General features: G+C 30.7%; 2 protein-coding genes across 4 annotated transcripts; both read left to right on the top strand.

The window, feature by feature from the left end:
• The first annotated feature begins 416 nt into the window (after positions 1-416).
• Positions 417-3,094, top strand: LOC126555859 (uncharacterized). Its single transcript, XM_050210781.1, has 2 exons — positions 417-842; positions 1,875-3,094. Exons 1-2 carry the CDS (start codon positions 665-667, stop codon positions 2,555-2,557), a joined length of 861 nt encoding a protein of 286 aa, XP_050066738.1. The 5' UTR covers positions 417-664; the 3' UTR covers positions 2,558-3,094.
• Positions 3,095-9,489: 6,395 nt separating this feature from the next.
• LOC114131131 (uncharacterized) lies at positions 9,490-16,645 on the top strand. Of its 3 annotated transcripts, none has more exons than XM_050210769.1 (4): positions 9,490-9,689; positions 9,754-9,929; positions 10,952-11,622; positions 15,496-16,645. In XM_050210769.1, the coding sequence occupies exons 3-4, from the start codon at positions 10,989-10,991 to the stop codon at positions 16,014-16,016; spliced, it is 1,155 nt and encodes a 384-aa protein (XP_050066726.1). In that variant the 5' UTR covers positions 9,490-9,689; positions 9,754-9,929; positions 10,952-10,988; the 3' UTR covers positions 16,017-16,645. The 3 variants fall into 3 exon arrangements, with proteins under 3 accessions (XP_050066726.1, XP_050066725.1, XP_050066724.1); XM_050210768.1 differs by having other exon boundaries at positions 9,754-10,004; XM_050210767.1 differs by lacking the exon at positions 9,754-9,929 and having other exon boundaries at positions 9,491-9,689.
• The last annotated feature ends 2,307 nt before the right edge of the window (positions 16,646-18,952 follow it).

The following is an 18,952-nucleotide window of genomic DNA, read 5'->3' as shown; positions in this document are numbered from 1 at the left end:
TGGAGCGTCCGTGCGTTGGGCGGCACACCTGTTCCGCGTTCGAACAACTGTCATATCTATTCTTTTAGTTTTTGTATGTGTTTATTGTAATTATTTTGTAATAGATTGTTCTCAATTTTTGTTTTATCTTTGTACACGCTGTACTGAATTTACATCAAATAGTGGTATTGAGTTGACCGCCAAGTAATAGTGTCACAATTAAATATACGTTATATAAATATTATGTTAATTAAATAAATTACCGTTATGATAATTTGTGTCCCAAATAATACCTTAGGTACCTATTTTTCTTGGCAATCCATATAGAAAAAAAGTTAATGAAATAGATTTTCGTATTGCCATTGGACCTTACCTAACATTAAGAGTTAGTCTAGGATAATTTGAAATTCTAGTTAATCAAATCGAATCGTAGATGGAGTTGAATATTTGAGCATTTTAATTTAAGTTTATATACGTTCATAAATTACAACTATGTATAGCAATTTAGAAATTAAACAATGATTTTGGCCAAATTATATTTTATTGAATATATTTTGTTCTCTGTATAGTATATACAGATATCCACGGGAACCAATAATTATTATTTAGTACTTACTGAATTTTGTTTAGTTGTATAATTTGTTTGTTCATAAAAATTGTGAATGTTAATATAATTTGTGTATTAATGATGTTCCAAAAACTATTTTGGGTATTTTTTCTGCATGCTTTATTTGACAGTGTTATGAACACTGAAGGTGGTTTGATTACTGACTTGAGAAAATTACGTGGATACGCCAACATAATGTCGAATGTAGCTGGTAAAAAGAGTGACACAACTTTTCAGCAATTTCAACATTCTAAAAGTACGTATTCATTATTAAACCGTTTTCGATTTAATTATTACTTAAATAACTTATGTCGTAATTATCTTATTATTATTTAATTTCAAATTATTTTCATTCATGTGTAATAGAATATTTATTTTCATATGAAAATAGTATAAATGACACAATATCTTTGCATGTACAAATAAATAAAATATTATACTTTATTTTAAATTCAATTGTATTCTACGGTTTAATGGAAATGAAACTAAACTTGTATAGAATATCAAGATAGTTTACAAAACAATTAGTTATAAATAGGGCTACGGACTTCTAGGAGTTTGCATATTTTTCAATAATCATTCAAAACATAACTAAGTAATATAGAAATTTGTTTCGTGGTAATACGAGTTCATATTTAAAATTTATAGTTGCATATTTTGCATATTTGAGAATTTTTAATATGAAAATGGTAGTTTTATAATTAAATAAATATTTTATACAAACAATATTAAATATATTATAACAATTATTAAATAATATAAAAATATATTCAATTAAAAAATGTTTTTTAAAAAGTATTTTTTTTATTTTAGACTAGAGCTTGGGTGTTAGAAGAATATCAATTATGTATTATGACAAGTTTTTTTACTCTAAATTAAAATTTTATTAATTATGTCTAGGTGCATATTAAAATAAAAAGGTTTTTATTAAATACTGTTATTTATTTTTTTTAGTGCATATTTTAATAGCATATTTGGTAATTTTTAAAGGCATTAATGTATACATATTTTAAGGTTTTTTAGGGAATGAAGTCCCTAGCCCTAGTTATAAAGTATGATTTTCATGAATTATTCCATACTTCAACTAACATTCGTAGGTAATTTATGAACAAGTAGTTGATAAAATAATGGAATTCAACACTTAAACTGTAACATACATAACTTTTTTATCTTCATAAACTAGGTATTAAATAATCTAACTTTTTAATAGTCATTAACTATTGTCGTCTTACTTGTTAATAATATAATTAAGCTGCTAACTTTATTATAATTTCATAATATTCAATAGGTATGGTCAAACAAGATGATTCGCGGAAGACTGCCAAACAGTTGAAAATATTTAAATTGAAAACAACAACAACAACAGCAACAACAACATCAACAACGGTGACTAAAAAAAAATTAAGATTATGGAAAAAAGATTGGTTTGGATCCAAGGAAAACAAACAGAAGTCTTTAATTCAATTAGTCGGACAGGATAATCGGAAATTTGAACTCGAGGCGGCTACAACGGAGAAGATGAGCACTGGAGACATGAAGGGTATGGCTAATGATGATGTCCAGCCGACCGTGGTCACCCAATGTTTATTGTCAACTAGTTGCAGAACTAAGGGGTCAGTGGTGATCATGACGAAAGTAGGTGATCAGACAATCGATCCGAATTTGCCCACAAAGCGTTTGGAACCGTTTACACCTCAGACTCGGACCACAGGCTGGCAATCGACTACCGGCGGCACCAAATGTCCGAAAAAAAAATGGAAGTGTTATGGGGTAATAGAAGATGAACCGGCAACGGAAAAGTTGGATACGATCGGGTCGTCATGGGAAGTCTATACGTTACCAACACGTATTCCAAAGGCGCCAACGCCTATTAACCCGATAACGAAAGGGTTTTTGCGAATGACGTCGACGGATCGTTGGAGGAGACGACCAGCCGACAAATGCACCAAAGCTCCTGTAGTAGCGTATTAGTTAATATATATGAGTATATATATTAATAGGCGTTGGCGCCTTTGGAATACGTGTTGGTAACGTGTAGACTTGCCATAACGTCCCGATCGTAGCCAACTTATCCGTTGCCGCGGTTCATCTTCTATTATCCCGTAACACTTCCATTTTTTGGTCGGACATTTGATGCCGCCCGGAAGTCGATTGCCAGCCTGCGGTCCGAGTCTGAGGTGTAAACGGTTCCAAACGCTTTGTGGGCAAATTCGGATCGATTGTCTGATCACCTACTTTCGTCATGATCACCACTGACCCCTTAGTTCTGCAGCTGGTTGAAAACAAACATTGGGTGATCACGGTCGGCTGGACATCATCATGAGCCATACCCTTCATGTCTCCAGTGCTCATCTTCTCTGTTGTAGCCGCCTTGAGTTCAAATTGCCGATTATCCTGCAGCTGGTATTTTTTTGTCGGACATTTGGTGCCGCTGGTAGTCGATTGCCAGCCTTTCTAACTTTTTCCATTTTTTATATATATATCCAATAAAATATTTTGTTAATTCGATTGTGTGTAATATTTTACTGTTATTAAAATCTCACAAACATTATAAAAAAATATTTTTTTTAGATGTTGGGCTATAAATGTGTTGACTTATAAAATGATGTGTTTTTTTGTATAGAGGCAATTTTAAATTTTTGTAAGTAGAAAAAAATGGTTCAATATAATCTTCAACTAATGCTAATGTTATCAAATTAGATTTAGCTTGAACTTAAGGGCGTCAATATAATTAAGGCAACAAAACAAAAAAGTTTTTCATGTGCGTATCGTTCTGTTGTACTGTTGCAAATTAGATGTCGAGTGAATCATTGTGATATGTGTGTGTGTTAAATTTGAATTCAATTATTTATCATTATTTACGAAATAAAACAATTCCGAGCAGAAACTGTCAGTCAGCCTATGTCACTAAGTATACGTCATGATAATATATTTTTTGATATTTTTATTAATTATACGTCTTAAGGTTGATTTTTTTTTTTTTTTTGAGAAAACATTGCATATTTATTTTATCATTAATATTTATTTATTAAAATAATAATATTATAATTTATAAAATATTATTATATATCTATTTTATCGTTATTCATTTTCGAGTCAATTCAAGTTCAGATTCATGAAATTTTACAGTGTTAAGCCTTTTAATCCAAAATATCTCGACAAATTAAAATAAAAGTTTATGGTAATAGTAATAACCATTTTAATAAAACAAAATAAATTCAATAATTCATCAAATGTACTTAAAAATTAGTTAATATTTAATAAAAAAAAAATGTTCGATGTTTTAAAGGAGTTACATAATATTATAGTTTAATATGCTCAAAATATTTTTAGTTTTGATTATTATTTAATAGTTAATTAAATATGTTTATTGAGTAGAGACTTAAAACAAAATATAAACAATTTAAATATTAAAACAGATAATAATCTAACGAGTTCATTTTATCAACTATCTGAGGAAAAATAAACATTTTTTATTTTAAAAATAAGAACTCGTATATTTTTTATCCAAGTAATGAAAATAGCTATATCTTTTTTTTTTTATTGATGAAATTATGATTCTCAGTCGTATTGAATATGTATATTTTTTTGTATAATATGTATATAGGCATTAGGTTGTAGTTTTTGAGACTTAGATAGTCTATGAATTTTTTACCAAATTATTTGAAATTATTTTGTTCTATCATAAAACGCTAATTTTCTATAACTGCATTTTAAAATTAAATTATATAGCAACACACTATATTAATCAATGTAGTATAATATACCTACTATAATGTTTGACGAAAAGAAAATTGTGTACAGAGTTTATACAGTAATAATGTTTTGTGTAAATTACTAAATATGTACCTATATAGAAACGCACTGTGGTAATACATATAGATAAAAACCGGTATTAAAAACAACCAGTTTAGCTTCGAAATTCCTCGTCGATTTTCAAATGAAAATGTATATATAATATACATATATATATACAAATGATAATAATTTGAGTTGTATAGTACATTACTTTCAATTCACTTTAAAATCATCTGTTTGCTGTGTGCTGTGTACGGTGGTATTGAAAATCCACATTTCCACAATTATATTTAACGATGTGTTCAGTAAGTAACGTTCATATTATTGTATGCATAAAGTATGAATATTAATAGATATGTGTGTCATACTTAATGTAGTCAACTTAATTAATATATATTCAAGCGTAACACGATGCATAACATTACTACTGTTGATGTGGTTGATTTGATACAGTGCACGTAATTTAACCACAACCATTCAATCATTATGATTATTCAATTATAATTTTTACGATTGATATATATTGATCGCCCTAAATCTTTTCTAATACTTATATTTTGAAGCAGGATACCGCGAAATAATTGCATTCTTCCATTATTCTTAGCTTTTAACTTTCAAATATAGGTCACTTTTCTAGGAGATTAATAATTTAGTGCAGTGGTTCTTAAAGTATTTTTTTTTTTTAATTTGTTTTACCCTTATCCACGAGTATAGTATAGTTATACTCGACATGATGGCTATAATTGACATTGTAACAACGAAATATGCAATCCATCATAGCGTTTACATTCGTATACTTATATAATTATTAATCGTTACCTATCCATCGTGCAAGTTATGATATTATGTTACACCGATATTATTTTTTTTATAATCAAATTTTTTGTTCGTTAATAATTATGCGTTTAATATTTTAGTACACTATGCATGCGGACAATATTTAACTGACTTTGTTTACGTATTTTTAACTAGTACTTGTATATTGATGATAGTTTTTGATAGTCCAACCTGAAATTATGTGTAATTAATGAGCTTGAAATTATAATCTGAAATTCTGAAATCGATGTCATTCGATACTGAATCTTTAGTGCACTCCATAATAACACATTTAGACAGTTAAGTTGTAGGTCTATATATGATATACATATACATTCTCTAAAAAATCTTTATCTACAGAAGTTGAGCTATATAGAGTAGGTAATTTTTTTTAATATTAATAATTTCTGTAATGTGAATGCTCTCAAGTTATACTTATAAAATGTTGATTTTATTGATATACTATATATATATAATATATATATAATTTATATTTATAATTAATTGTAAATCTTATTATATGTATCACAACTCACTTAAAACTCCTTAAAGCAATCTATGCTTATAAGCTAGGTAGTTGATTTGCTAAATAATAATAATAATAATATTATATATTATTTATAATAAATAAAACTACAGATTATATTAGAATCACACTTTTTATGTTTATCGTTTGTGTCAAATCATTTATTACGGCGATACCGATCCCGAATATCACGCTGGTTCATTTTTGTTTATAATAATTGTTCATTGTTGTTCATTTTTTTGATTTTAATCACCCTGCGTTTTATCATATAAAAAATAATTAAACTAAAAAATGTATTAAGTATAATATTTTTAATAATGTGTTCCGATTAAATGGATACTCCAAGTACATTTTTTTATTTAAGTACATGGATTACAGTATTTATTACGTTACACTAATTTTATATTTCAACAGAGGGTTTTAAAATTTTTTAAAAATTACATATATTTTTACATTAATATTTTAAGATTCCCCTTTGCTATTATTTACTATTGAAATCGTATCTGGAAAATAAACATTTTAATGAACGTTCAGGACCATATCTATCTAAAATATCACCAATTTGTACTGGTGGGTGTATCCCAAGGAGTAGCCATAGCATCACTACTATTTAATTTGTTTACTTTTGACCAACCCATTTCTTCCTATAAAACAACCGGTGACTGCATTCGCCGGTTGTATAAGGCACTTATGCCCTGTATTCAATTTCTTTAACGACCTCAAACCTCATAAAAAAATTACTTTAAACTTTTTTTCAAACTGATATTAACTAAAGCAATTATCTATTAATAATTTTCATTAGTTAAGTACTTAGGTCTACACCTAGACCGTTTACTAACTTTAATAACCCATATTTATTCTATACCAAACTTTCTCGATAGCTATATGTTTTCTTCTTACATCTAAATATGCAAAGATCAAAAATAAGCTTCTACATAAATTCATCTTCAAACTAATTTGAAAGTACTGTATCTAACTAGGGTGAGCTGCTAAACCCGCCTTCGTTAAATAACAAATGCACCATGCTATGTCTCGAATACTACATACATAAAAATCTCTTTATTCCAACAGCGCAAAACGTCAAGATATTCTAAAAACGCCTACATTCCAATAAATACAATTGTTGCATCCAACTAATTCTCCATCCCCATTATTCCTGGCAACCTCAAAAGGGTAAAACGAACCTGCTATCATGACCTACTAATTTACTAACTCTACCCACTCCATGTCGCAAAGTTCCATCACTGAATGGCTCCTTCTGTTAAGTCTTCAGTTTATAAAATGTAGACGATAAATTTAATTAATTTTATTAACTATTAAACATAGTTAATTCGTGTTTATTGTTAAATATATATGTATATATAATACATGTATTTACATATTATTGTATTAATCCTAAATTAAAAACAAAAAATTTTAAAATAATATTAGCTATATAGGTACAGTGTACACAAATAAAATTGACTTGAAAAATTGATGAAGCTAAATCACTCATAGTCCGTTTGAAAGGCTCTCTCGAGGAACATAGTATTTAACTGGTATGGAAGTGCGTCATCGTACGCGTAATAAATCGTATTTGACTTTTCACACCATTTGTTCGTGGTTTTCCGACAAATCGAGTGTCGTATCATTATTTCCGACGCATTATAATATAATATAAATACAATAAAATTAAAATCACAATACTAATATTAATATTAGTATTATTTATTATTAATATTAATATTAATATATTAGTATTGTTGGTACATAATATTACATATATTACATTCATATTGTTTGCCGCTCGACCCGGATGCCGGTCAGCCCGGCCCATCGAAGAAAGTCCAATGCATCACCGTCGGAACATAATAATGACGTGTGTATGGTATATGGTGTATGGTAATCAATGTTTATAAGTTATGAAATACTACGGTTTTTTTCTCCTTTCCAGAAGTGTGTACGAATGTACGATCCGCGAGGTCGTAAGCGACGCGGTCGGACAACGATAGTAAATAATATCTTGTAATCGGTCGCTCGTGTGCAGTCGCACTGGAATATACGAAAAAAAAACAGTGACTCAGAGAGTACAGTGTGTTTATTATGTAGTAGGCGTCCGTACAATAACAATAATATGTAATATCACAACGTTTATATTATGTAATCCAAGGAAGACTTGCTCTGTAGTTCCCGGTAATCCGAACCGTAGGGTTATTATTATTACCATAACGATAATATTGTTTTAGACTTTCACAACAGAGTGGGCGACTTATCGGCTATTATGATGGCGCTGACGTAGAAATAAACATCTAGGTATCCCGGGACGAGCGCACGGTCGATCTCGTTCCGAGGTCAAACGAAGATGATGGTGTAACTAAATGGCTGCAGTGTAAGTATCTGTCCGATAGCGGGTTTTTATAGGTTTTCACGTAATGTATTTGATTAATTTAAATATTTTGTAGTTCGATGAGAATATATGGACGATGACTTATTGATCGCAGATAATATTCTTCGGAAAAATAATTCAACAAAATATTTGAGCTTATTGATTTGTCTAAACGACATAATTTTACATAAGCGTTGAACACATAGAAAATAATATATCATTTATGTCAAAATAATAGTGTGACATAAATGCTAATATAAAACTATACCTAATACGTAATATGTGAAATAACTAATAAGCACCAAAAATATAGAAACAAAATTACCTAAGTAATGCCAATATTAACACTTCATAGTTTGAATAATATAAATAGGTAGTGTAAGTATTATTATATGAAAGTTGAATAAATAAAAAATTATATTATAATGTGCTAATGGGAACATATTTTTTATAAATTATTTTTACTAGAAAATCATTATTAAAAAAAAATAAGAATGATAGGTACTAACTTATATTAAAACTATAAACTTCAAAGTAATTTGTTTATCAAGATTATACGATCATACAGTTTACGTTTTTAACGATACGTTCTAAACCGAATACCAAGAATAAAATATCCATTGTAGGTATGATTATGACCTTTTCATACGATAAGATACTAACTTTTTTTCTTTTTATCTTATTCTGGTGCTTTTTTAAACCATCATCGAGTATTTTAGGGATTAAACAATATTTAGTCTATTTTTTAATTTAATTATTTTGTAGGTTTAAATTTGATAAACGCATTCCATGATAAGTACAAATTGTGAAAAATGTTTAACTGTTGTTTCTAATTAGTCATTTGTTAATCATTGGCTTCATATATTTAAAGTTTAAAAAATATGCTTAAAATAATCGTGTTTTGAAGTACTAAATCGGTTGTCATCCCAAATATAGCTAAACCTAATACTAACTATACGATAAAATCGTATGTATCGGTAACAGGGGCTTACTAAATTGTTTCATGTTATCATTTTAGTTTTTGAAACACATTATTAAATAATCGGAATATTATATTATATGATTCATTATTTACCGATTATTAAAATAAAATATTCAGATAAATATAGAATGGTTCAAATTGGTTAAGTGCACATTATATTAAGTTATTTTAATTATTGTCTAAAAATCCACTACACCTGTGAGTTGTACTCTTGTAAACTTTTCACGTTTTCTTTGTAACCTGCACAGTAAACAGCAATAATAATAACATAGATGTGATGTTTTTGTTCGTTTAGGATTTTGAGATTAGAGTGCTGCGATTACCTAATGCTGTTTTATGATATGCTCGCACAGTATAGTTGTCGAGGCGGAGGAGGAGTCGGTGTGTTACGTGCGCGCTCTGTATATATATCGCAGACTGCGGACTACCGACCGGCAGACGGTTAGTGACATCCGAACGGTCAACGGACGAGGTTCAACTTCGACAATCCCGTCCGACGTGTTTACGTCGTAGCCGTTTTGGAATAATAATCACAATTCGTATACCGCGGTATAACGGTATCGTATACATAAACCGCAACTGGGTGAGCATTCTGGGCGACTATCGACATCAACAGGTAAAGAAAAAAATTACTTAGTACGTATAATATACGATATTTGCATATTTACTATAATATATAGCTGGAACCAACACTACCTACCTAATATACCGTGACGTGTACGCTGACGAACCGATTTCTGACGTTTGCATCGATTACTGATCTGCGTTGAAATTCGAATGACATAATATTATACATTACAGACGAAAAATATGTACTTACCGATACAAATCGATGTATTCATGACCAACGATTTTTGTAAGAACATTTTTTGAAACATTTTTATAAACTGTGTACCTACTTCGTTTTTGAAATAAAAAGGCGCTTTTAAAGGTATGTTTAGGTTTTTTTACAAGCATATTATTATTAATTATTAATATCATATCAGACGTTAACCATCTTTCTCGTCATAACTATTTTAATGATTTTATTTTTACAATTTACTAAAATCTCCTTTATTCGAAATATAAGCAACTAACCCGACCTAACCAACTATTATTATTATTCAAATTGAGTTGCCTACAAGTGAGGGTATTCTTAACCATTATTATACACTCCATCACCTTAACATAACCTAACATGATTTTGTAACATTACAAGTGACACGCTGGGACAATAATTGTTTATTATACTCAGCGCGCTCTATGCATTGTCGAAGTTTTTATTGAACTCTACAGAAGTTCACGCCACGTTGAACGCCTTGCATTCAAGTCTCTCAAAGCCAAACTCAACAACTATCGTTTTGCAAAACAAATTCATACTTTTTAAAATCTGCAGTGGATTGCAGACGGGTGACGAAATTTAAAAAAAATGAATCTAAACTATTGCAACTTGCAAGTATAACGTAATTATTTTATGTCAGTTGAAAACACGATTTCGATCAACTACGATTCGTTATTCGTATGTTTTATTCATCGGATAAGTCTCATCACTATTTATAACAGAAGTACCAACAGAGGGCTATTAATTTAATGTGATATTTTTTTTACCTATATTGAAGAATTTAATTTAGAATTAAAAACAATTAATGCGATACAAACTTCGTTCGAGACATTATACCGTTACAAACACGAATTATTATACATATAAAATATGATTACTATTGACAAATCTATCGTCGCCTTGAATTAATTGTTCTATCGACGACTTGACTTTTTACGTTTTGGAATATTAACGGCGCGTACAAGTTGCCTTCCAGTGGACGTGCAAAAAACCAGCGGAAACATTACAGTCCAATAAATGACCGTTTTTTTTTTCATTTATATTTTTTATTATTACAGAGGCAATAGCCAGAGCAGCACACGATCCGCTGACGTTATGAAGACGAGCGACAGCCGCACGACGACGATGCTCTCGTCGGCCTTACTGGTGACGTTGTTGGCGGCGTCGGCCGCGGCACAACAGTCCATGTCGTTTCCGGACAGCGAGGCCGGCGGCGGCGTCGCGGGCAATGCAGCCGCGGAAAACGCGACGGCTCCGGGCTCCGGGAGCAGGAGCGGCAAGAACCTGTTCAACTGGCTGGGCAGTTTCTCGGACGAGGGCGCCGACCCGTACCTGTCGTCGGCCAACGGCGCGTGCCTGCAGGGCGACATGGCCGAGTGCTTCAAGGCCCGCGCCCTGTCCGGCCTGGGCGACTTCTTCGTCCGGGACGCGTACCGGCTCAACGAGAACGTGCGGGTGGTGCGCCTGCGCGACGACGACGACGACGACGGCGGCCGGCACCACGCGTCCAGGGCGTTCGAGTTCTCGGCCGAGCAGCGGCCCGAGGACACCGAGTGGGACAAGCTGGTCAAGTTCGCCACGCGCAAGGCCGAGAGGTTCCTGCGGTCAGCGGCCGTCGAGGTTCACGTTCCCGACGAGCTGACCGAGGGCGGCCGTTACTCGCCCAGGTTCATCGACGAGATATCCTCCGAGTTGGACACGCTCGAAGACAAGAAGGCCAGCGTCATCAGTGAGTATACATAATTGAATATCGATCGTCGTTTTTTTTTTTTTTATTTATTTTTGTTTCGGACAATTTCGGATTTTAAGGGGGACTCGGCAGAGTTTGCTGCAGACGACGTTACGAGTTTTGCGCAAAGAAATCCGACGTCTGTAAAAACTATATTATCCAAAATTTATCGACTAAACTGATTTTGTTATCGTTCGCGAACTGTTCGCGAATCTGTGGCGAAACCTGAGTTCAGATTGGGGAAGTGAGATCTAGCCGTGTCGGAACAAATTTAACATTAGTTCAAACGGTGACGCGATAAACGTTAATAATAATAATAATACCCAATGTAATATTTTACCTAATTTTCTGGACCGGAACAACCGCGCTTAAAAGACGTTGTTGATTCGTCGTAACAAAATAATAATTTAATATAATGATACGAAACCGTAAGAATGTTCCAATGTTTGGCATGCGCGCTTCGCCGTTCTCGTGTACTACTTAAACGGTAAGAGTTTACGACTTTAATAAATCATAACATACGGTCACGTAACCACCATAAAAGCATTATCGGATTGAATGTATTACTCGGTATATTTTTCAACAACCAGTATTAAAGTATTACTCTCTAAACTTTTCTGATGTCTTTTAAAATAATTCTGAACCGTTCATTTAAATCGGTCTAGTAATTTTGAGTTTATAAGTTACAAACGTCAAGAAATAATTTTATATTTTACATAATATATGTCTAAGCAACAAACAATGAATCAAATACTTATTTTTTTATTTTTTTTTTTTTAAACGAAAAATGTCAACGTATAATTAACAGTTATTTTTAAATTTAATTTATGTTACTATTAGCAACCCCTAGTACAGCTAAATCATCTTCTAAGTCTCAAGGAATAGATATAACTTTTATTGAAATCGTCTTCAAATATAAAACAAATTGTTTAGCTTTATAATATTTGTGTATCAATTATGCACACTGATTACTTTTCAATTACTGTAGGTTAGTGTTCGATGTATATACTAATAAAACTAAACTCATACAATTAATAAAATATACAAACATTTTATTGTCATATGTATTGTATCCAGTGACTTAATCAAGTATATTTTATTGTCAGAGGATCCCTATTTTTGTCCATTTATATTTATTATATATTGACTTCATTATTTTACCGTGTTAATGCATAATTGTTTTTAGTCTATCGAAAATTTTTGGAAAAGGATTTAAGTACTTCACTAAACAATTATATGTCACATAATTTACATTAACGTTTTCTTAATATAAATTTAATTTTAATAATATTTTGTGTTGGAAAAATATTTGAATCTAAACTTAACACATACAAACTAACAAATATACATACACTCACTTGCGTATATACTATATATATAGGCGAGTGACTGAAAAAAATGTATTTTTGTATAAGACTATATCGAATGATGAAATTACCAATAGTTTTTATTGCACTATATTATATTATTATATCTAAAAACTTAAAGATTCTTGGCCATCAGTGTCTCGTGAAAAAACAAATATCAGTAATTTTCCAATTTCCAATTTTTAAAATTACAGTTATTATATCAATATTACATTTATTTTAGTATGCTTACATTGTTCGATATTTTTATTTGATTTTTCATAAACGCGATCGGTCTCCCATAATTTACCGTTCGGTCGATTATCATCAACGAATGACTGTCCTGCACGTGTACACAATAAACAACGCACAATTGCACACGTATTATGTATTTGGAAGATAATGTATACAATACACTTTCTCCCCGAACAATCATTCTGTATAATTGTCTACAAACAATTTCGTCTTAATTTTTCTATCACAACTTACTACCATCGTACGTGATACTACTGTAATGCAAGTAGAACCAGCAGAACGTATGATATGTACAACAAGATTCTTATAGATCGTGAACTATTAGGTTCGCGTATCTCTGAAAAACATAGTATGTTTTTAATTTTTAAACGTTTATAAGAACGGTTGATCTTATATTATTTTATATATTTAAAAAACAAACTCAACTATATTTTCTAATGTATCTTGAGATATTAACCGATTAACAATAATAAAAATAACTCTTCTATATAAAGTGTATATATGTTATATTAAATTTTTTATCTGTCTTCAAAGCGTACACTCGCCATCCGCGTATTATTTACGATTTCACATTATTTGTTCTTTACAGAACTAGTTAGGTATAATCACGAAATAAAAAAAAAAACAATTCGTCCATATACGAGTGTGCAATGCACAGGTACGTGTGGATACAAGAGATCGGTAGCTTTCGAACGTTCCGACAATCGGGGAGCGTTACGATAATAATATTATGAACTAATTCACTGAACTCGTTGAAAGATAATCCGCCGGAATAGGACGTTATATATTATTTTCCATGGTTCATTGGCATTGTAGGCGCCTTTCGCGTTTCGTTAAATACTAATATTATAGTGCAAATTATGTTATTGTTATTATATAATGTAAATATTATTATTATCGTATCGTATTATGTTAATACGATAAAAATCATTTGAAAACTACTGTCGGTTGAACTGCCGGCGAAACAGGAAATTAGCATCGTCAATACGGTGTGTATTCATTCATCGGCCGCGGTACACTTTCTATTTTCTTTTTGCACTCGACAAACTGTTAACTTACACATACGCCTAGACCCAAACAATAAACGGGTAAGCGAGAATTCACAAATCGTATTATATTATAGTATTATGTATATTATACGATTGTGGGTCGCGGGCGTTGAGACCTCTACAATATGCGCGTTTGGACTTCCGCCTCTCGCGGTCGTTAAGTATTACGTTGATCGTCGTCACGATTTACGGTCGGTTTTCAACGAGCGCAATATATTATCGTAATTTAACAAAAACAGGGCGCACTTCCTTGACGTTTTTGTGTCACCCGCGATCGCGTAACACCCGGCTACTATTATATGAAGAAAAAAATATGACGCCCACGCATTACGTCGGACGCAACGAAAACGAAAGCACGGACAAAAGGTTCGACTTTACAATGAATGGACGCTAATAATCGGCTAGAAACTCGACCAGGCCGATTTATTTATTTTTAACATCGTTTTCCTGAAACAGAAAGTGACATACATTATTATGATGTTTTTTGCGATCATTCTACAATACGAATGGATTATCTACCGATGTTATTCAAATTTTATTAGTTACGAGACGGTTGTTGCAGTTACGTCAGATCGTGTGTATATTATTTTTACTATCACCTATTGAGACGCATATAACGAATTACTATTACTTTTTGACTTTAACATTTGCTTCGAGTATAAAACGTTCTTTATACTAAATAATGATAATGTGTAAGATAAAACATGTTTTACGCGTAACAAAATAATCATATACGTGTAATAATATCGATTATATAGACATATTATTAGGTACACCAATTCTATACATGTTTTATTTCAATATAATTTTCCTAAATGTCTATTAAGATATTTTTTTAATAATATCACGTATAGGTAACTAAAATGCCGTATAAAAAAATTTTTTGTTTTATTTAAAAACGATAACAATTCTTTTTTTTATGTTTTGAACTCAAACAGTAGTATAATGATAACACGGCGTTTTGAGTAGGCTATTCAAAAACATCACCGCTATGAATTACTTTTTCCAATATCGCTTCGTTAAGTCGATAATTAACTTATACCTAGTTATATAAAAATATTTGAATGCAACGCTTACTACAAGTTATTATGGTATAAAACACATAATATTCAAGATTTTTTTTAATAATATATATTTACAATTTTTTGAGTAATATAATAAAACTTTATGAACTTCGTAGATTTTTACGTTGTACTATAATCATAACCGTTTTTGTGTTTCAGCCAAGAAGAAAGTGAAGAAATTACTGATCCCGTTGCTGATCGTACTCAAGCTGTTCAAGTTGAAGCTCCTCCTTTTCCTGCCGCTCATTCTGGGTTTGGCTTCGTTCAAGAAGGTGCTCGGTTTCCTGGCACTGGTCGTCCCCGGTCTCATTGGGTTCTTTAAGCTGTGTAAACCCGACCTACAGCACAACTATGGCACGTTTGGACACAGCAGCTACTATCACAGGCCGTCTAACGTCGGTGGACCTCTGTCCCAGTCCGGACCCGTGTACTCACCATACCGTGAACACCAGGAGCCACAATACCACCGCGAACACCTGGAACAACCGCAGTACCACCGCGAACATCCGATAGATCCTCAACAGTATCTGTACGAGTCGGCCGACTCGCAGCCGTACAACAGCCGACCGGCCCGAAATCAGCAGGACGCCAAGGTACCGTCTACTGGTTCAGTCGCGTTCAAAGACGAAGCCAACGACATGGCGTACAACGGTTACAACAGGCAACAAAAGCGGCGATAAAACCATAATATCATTATTTGTATGCCGTGGCTACAGCAGACACTCCACCGTCACCGTTGTCACAAAATGTACATAGATCGTTCGACCTTTATATGCCAATCGCGCATCTCATCTGTATCCGCCGACTTGTCTTTCTGTACTTACTTTTCGCACGAACAGATCCAAAACTTACTGTTCGCGTCTGTTACAATATTGTATTATAAAAATATTATAATATTGTACGACGCCTTAACAACGCCATTTAATATATATTTCCAACGATCCATTTCGGTTCGTCGGTTAATCACTAACCATTTTATTCGTGTAAACGCAATCCTTTGCTGTTTGTTGGCGACAAATGTCGGGACGATTCTATCTGTTCGGATGCGTAAATGAGTAGTGCGCGATTTCAATACAGTACTCATAGTTCCTCGTAATCATGGCCACATAAATATATTTCACTGTTTGCGATGGCAGTGGTATATCATACATTTAAGACCTTATTTTTATTATTATTATTTTTATATATTATTTTATATATTCATGAAGCGTGACAACTGTGTGCGACATTTTGTATAATTTAACATAATTTTGTATTTTTTTGTAAATACCTATATACCTAATATACATATTATTATTTTTAATTGTAATTAAGTGATCATATATTTTTTAATATCATAAATTCCACTGATTCAAGTGTAATAATTAATAATATTATAATATATTATTAAAGTGGGTTCTCAATATAATATGACACACTGTAATTTATATACTATAATAGAATTAGCAAAATCATTACCAACTGTTAGTATTTAATATTAGTATTGATATCGAAATAAGATATATAATGATGCCGGGGTAACCAGGCCTATACATTTATTGTTAAGACCTAATTTAAAAAATTTATAATAGCAATTAAAATATAATTTCTTGATTTATCAAAATGTAAATAATTGTTGACTGATTAGGTTAATTTATAGTCAATTTCATAGTTAACCGATATTTTCATGTAGACTATTCAATATCAATATTGAAAATGTATATTAATTAGCAAACATATTAGGAAAATATTAGCAAATTTGTTTTAAAAGTAGCTAAACTACTCCATAATATTATAACTTTGTCGCAAATATCATAATCTAAGATTTAAAACCTAATGATTTAAATTTAAATTTTATCAGGTGAGCTATTCAAAACAAATCAAAAAAATTTAATTTAAAATACAATCTAATTTTTTATCTTCATTTTAAGTTGATTTTAACTAATTCAAGAGATATCTCGGATTAGTTAACTTACTATATATTATAATATACTTATTTTAGTGCTTGAATAACAAGAAATCAAACGAATACTAGTATATTATTTAGTTTAGAAAAACCTTAATACTTTAGATAAATTTGAAACGAATCTTTGACTACAGTGTAAAAATTTATTTACAGATCCGTTTTTTTTTTATAACTCTGCTGTACCAAATAAATTAGTTTATTTTAAAAAAAAAGGATTTTGTTTCGAAAGACAAAAATAATAATATAATATTAAACTAACATTTAATCAAATTATTTCGATTAAGCTGATTCAATATTATTATTTACAAATATACAGTGTTCAAACATTTCAATGAGTGCTCATTTAGGTGTTTATACTGAACTTTGTTGTAAACGTTCGGTGGAATATATTAAGAATATTACAATTATTTTGCATACTCATGGGTATCCCTTCATTATCTAAGAATTGACAATTTTTCTAGGTCACAAATCAAATGTACTGCTATTCATTTCAATAGGAGGTGACCAATTTTCCATGAAATTTATTATGCATATGATCTGTCTCTTGCACACCCGAAGATGTTCACTGACTGCCATATCGTATTATACAAGAAAATTAAACAAAATCTATAAAATAAAAATATATTTTGAAATTGGAATATAATATTAAAATAGTATAACAATCAGCGAACGTAAAGATTGTGGGCATATACTATTAACGAATATTAATGATTTATACCGTATAAATCAAGATTAAAAAAGGTAGGCAGTTGGTTACTGCTCTTTTGTAAATTAAGTGTAGATTATTGTTACTATAATAATTTATTGGAGTGTTAAATTTGAATTTAATTATATATCATTATATTATATGAAAAACAATAAAACTGTGAGCACACATTGGGACAGTCTGTCAGTTTATATTACTAAGTATAGTAAGTATACCCACTTCATGATTGACATCTTTTTAAAAAAAAACATTAAGTTCAATAAATTATTTGTATTAAATTATTATTATTCATTATAATACATATTCATACCATAATAGTATATTATTTATTATTATTAGCTTTTGAGTTAATACCCTTACTTAGTATACATGAGAATATCTTAAAATTAATCCATATATTTTGAAAATGTTACTGCATAATATAGAAAAATGTATAATGTGTATAAAAGTTGTAAATCCACTCGAATAATGTTTTTTAATTAAAACAAAATAATTAACATCGTTATCCATGGTTAAAATACTTAATTTTAACTTCAAATAACTATAATAAATAATTGTGATTATATAGTTTTTAAATATTTTAGCCTCTGTATACAATTTTCAAACCTTAGCTATAAAAATTGAAAATCTAGTCAAAATTGTTATTATACAATGGAATGCAGTTTGTAAATTTTGTAATAATGTGAACAAAAATGTGTCTAAACAAAAATTGTGATATTGTGATATTCAGACATAAGAAAAATTTATGTAGGATCTTGTATTAAATTTTAAAGGATTTTGACCCAGTGAATAATTTTTATTATAATTAATAGAAAAAATAAGAAATAAAAATAATTGAAAATTTCAAGACAATAAATAGCTTAATTAACAGTATAAAAATAATTAGAAAATTATAATTTGTGTAGGAAACAAAAATATAAACATTTAGTGAAAATCTCAAGTACCTATAATTATCTATTTACCTA

Source organism: Aphis gossypii, chromosome 1 (genome assembly GCF_020184175.1).
Source record: "Aphis gossypii isolate Hap1 chromosome 1, ASM2018417v2, whole genome shotgun sequence".
In the NCBI taxonomy this organism is placed as follows: domain Eukaryota; kingdom Metazoa; phylum Arthropoda; class Insecta; order Hemiptera; family Aphididae; genus Aphis; species Aphis gossypii.
This window is presented reverse-complemented; position numbering and strand designations above follow the sequence as displayed.